A 3679-nucleotide genomic window follows, 5' to 3' on the forward strand; every position below is an offset into this window, starting at 1 on the left:
ACCACCACCACCACCACCACCACCACCACCTCTATTCTACACTAATCTGAAAGGCCAGGAAGCCACAGAATTCCCACTCTGTTCTTTCTACATTCTTGTCCTCTCGCACCAAATCAGTTTTTCACTCTTGTAGGAAAACATCCAATCCAGGGTTCATGAGGGTGGGCATGGCAGACCGAGATTTGTGGAGCCATATTAGAAATTGGCTGAGTAGTACACATGGAGAAAATTTTAAACTCAGTCTTTAAATGTTTAACTCAGAGAGTCTGCCTCTTCCAATATAGCTTAAGGAAGTTACGTTTTCATGAACAAAATTATTTATTATATGCGGGAAGTGGGTAAGCCTAAACATTTGATGGTTACATTTGGGTGTTTTATGTATTGGTGTTTGCTTTAGAATTTCAGAAAATGGTAATGGAATTCTGCTACACTCATAGATCAGTGCCTAGCCTAATTGTCATCAGAGAGGCATCACCCAGCAACTAATGGAAGCAGAGAGTAGAGGTCCACAGCCAAACATTACACAGAGACAGGGGAGCCCTGCATAAGAATGGGTGGGGAATTTTAGGAGCCAGAGGGGTCAAGGACACCATGAGAACAGCCCACAGAATCAACTAAACAGGGCTCATGGGGGGATCAAAGAGACTGAAGTGACGAGCCGATCACAGACCCTGTATGGGTTTGAGCTAGGTCCTCTGCATAAACATCACAGTTGTGTAGCTGGGTCTTCTTGTGGAACTCCCAACAATAGGAGTCTGGGGTATCTCTGACCCCTTTGCCTGCTCTTATGACCCTTTCCCTCCTACTGGGTTACCTTGTCCAAACTTGACATGAGGGTTTATACCTAGTCTTATTGCAACTAGTTATCCAGTTGAGATCCCTGGGAAGTCTACTCTTTTTTAAAGGAAAAGAGAGGAGGAGTGGATCTGAGAGAGCAGAGAAGTGGAGCAGGGTGGGGTGGGGCCTGAAAGAGAGAAGGGAAGGGAACGTGGGAGAAGATGAAACTAAGAAAAGGCTTTGGGAAATGAATCCCAATGATTTAATTTACAAAATAAATGAAGCAACAACAGCAACAAAAGAATTTCAGAAAATGAAGGACTTTTTATACATTTTGAAGAAATATTGGTATAATATTAAAACCTCATAAGCCAATTTTATATACTCAGAATATTGATACAACTGTAGAACTAACACCTTTTTAAATAAAAAAAATTAGTTTTTGCATGTGGGTCTTTGTATGGGCTTTTGTGCACCATGTGTGTGCAGAGGATATCACTGGATTCCCCTGGAACGGAGTTACAAAGGGTTGTTAGTCACCATGTGCGTGCTAGGAACAGGACCTATATCCTCATGAAGTGTAGCCAATGAGTCTTAACCAATGAGTCATCTATCTCTCCAAACCAGAAGAGGTTTCTAAAACAAACAACAACAATAAAACCAAAACAACAACAACACAGTACAAAGGTATTTCAAGAAAACAATGAAGTCACACATTTTTTTTTCTTGGCTGAATGGTATTCTGCATTATCTCTGGATTGCAAGGTAAGCACTGTTTTTCACATTAAACTGTTCTTATTTCAAACATTACTGTATTAATTGCTTAATAAATGACCTTAACTAATTTGCCTTTTCCCCCCATTTCCTAAACAGTCTTGAATTACTTTAGACTACAAGAAATCTTTAGAATTTAAAGTCCTTTAGACTACAAGAAGTTCTGAATTCCAGAACTTCTTCACAGAAGCACACGCATGAGGAAAAAAAAAAAAAAAAAAAGCAGAGGTTTCCGCCATAGACAAACAAAAGTAAAGTCATACAAACAAAGAAACAAACAACCGTAGTAGGTCAGTTGTATTTTGCTCAGCAACAAAGGAATGTTTAAGTGCCTGTTCCTTTAGCAATAGTGAAACAAGCCTACCAAGAGACTTATAGAGGGTGTATGAGCATCAAAAACATTAACTTTGAAGGCAAGGTGACAATTACCAAAAGGATGAAATGCTTGTCTTGTCTTGTCTTGTCTTGTAGCAGGTAACAGATCAGTTATTATGACTTCTTTCTCTTCTTCGTTTAAAAGCCACAAACTGAAGGTGTTGAATGTTTCTCATGACCAGGGAGAGTTGATCAAGGAAGTTATTGATGGAAATGCGGAAGAGAACAGGGTCTTCTGTAGTCCACCTACTAAATGTGAGAAAGAGACACCATCAGGGAAATGATGAAGGACTCTGTTCAGGCCAACCACGCCATGCCTTCCCACTTGTACCTAACTCACCCACGTCTCCACTAATAAGCCCCTACAGTGCACATTCCCTCCCAACCCTGAGGCCACCCCCACTCCAGAGTTTTGGAAAACGGACACAGCTAAGATACTGTCATTCACAGTGAACTCCTGCGGAACCATTAAGAGCTGACGCTGGGCGTTGGCGACCAGGGACCTGCGGGCCATGGCTGCCTCCACAGCAGAAGAGAAAGGCACTCTTACAGAGCTGGAAGGAGGTTATGGTTAAGGTACCATCCACCTTTAGGTTTCCTATTGCTATGTGGCCTGGTATACTTCTGAGGTCTGTCTGGCACTACCCTCTTCTGCCACCCAAGACCAGGACTACCCCCGAACCATCTTTCTGACTACGTGAAACAAGCCTCACCCACCTCCCACCTCCCCAGTGGTTCAGATTTTCGTCTACACCATGAAGTGGTGTAGCACCTCACACGTGGTCTTCCCAGGCTTAGGCGACTTCCTGTCCTGCCAGCATGACATTTCTTCTTGGACTGACAGTCCAGACTGTAGCACTCTTGTCTCTTCCCCACCCAGCTGCTCACCTACTAAAAAGCCCCCCCCCCCCGGTTTCTTGTTTTATCCTTCTTATCTTCCCGTAGCCCCTGCCAAGGGTCTTCCAGGAAAGGATACAACTCCAGGAGTCGACTTGCAGTAGCTGCAGCATCTCCACTGGGTCCAGGGAGAAGTGGCGCCTGCTCATCCTGGGGAACCAAGGCTGCCTCTTCAGCTGACACTCCTGACACCACAGGGCTCCCTGGGCGGGAACTGCCTGGAGCAGCCTGTCTGCCAGCATCTTGTGGGCCAGTCTCAGGAGAGGAGTTGTCGTGGTCACCCTCAGTCACCAAACTCTGAGAGCTGGCCTGGGCCTCCGCAGCTTGAGGCCTATGCTGCCCATCCTCGCCCCCGTCGTCAATCCCTGTCAGGCCACCTGCGTTGTCCTCACCGGGATCCTGCATGGCGATTCTGACTTTCCACTCAGCAACCCCAGCTCAAGCAGCTGCACTGCTCAGGCTCAGCTATGGAGGTGAGGTGGCGGTTACAACCCGCTAACACCCATCACACCACGTGTGTGCCCACTGCGCTTGCGCAAGTAAGTTCTCGCGAGGGTTGGTTCCTGGCTGAGCTACTGCCTTGCTCTTGGTGGGTTTCCCTGGGGGCCCTACAACTCGTGCTCCCTCACTCGGCTCCTCTCCTAGGTGGCTTGTACTGATAGAACCTTTCGATATACGATTCCCTCAAGTTTCTTCACCATCGAGTGTGGAGAAACTGCCTCCTTGGCACACAGAAAGCCTGAAGCTTCAGGAGCTCACTGCGGCAGCAGTAGTGCATGGTGCTGCAAGAGCACCTGTGTGAGCACGTCCAGCCTGTGTCCAGGATAAACGTAGCTGTTCGGACCCTGACAGATGG

The 3679-nt window shown here is 46.4% G+C and overlaps 1 protein-coding gene across 1 annotated transcript; it reads right to left on the reverse strand.

Moving 5' to 3' along the window:
- Positions 1-2033: 2033 nt before the first annotated feature.
- Positions 2034-3228, reverse strand: LOC127675780 (EKC/KEOPS complex subunit LAGE3-like). The gene is made up of 3 exons (XM_052171883.1): positions 2903-3228; positions 2352-2480; positions 2034-2175 (listed from the first exon to the last, which is right to left on the reverse strand). Exons 1-3 carry the CDS (start codon positions 3226-3228, stop codon positions 2034-2036), a joined length of 597 nt encoding a protein of 198 aa, XP_052027843.1.
- Positions 3229-3679: the final 451 nt, after the last annotated feature.

Source organism: Apodemus sylvaticus, chromosome X, assembly GCF_947179515.1.
Source record: "Apodemus sylvaticus chromosome X, mApoSyl1.1, whole genome shotgun sequence".
Taxonomy (NCBI): Eukaryota; Metazoa; Chordata; class Mammalia; order Rodentia; family Muridae; genus Apodemus; species Apodemus sylvaticus.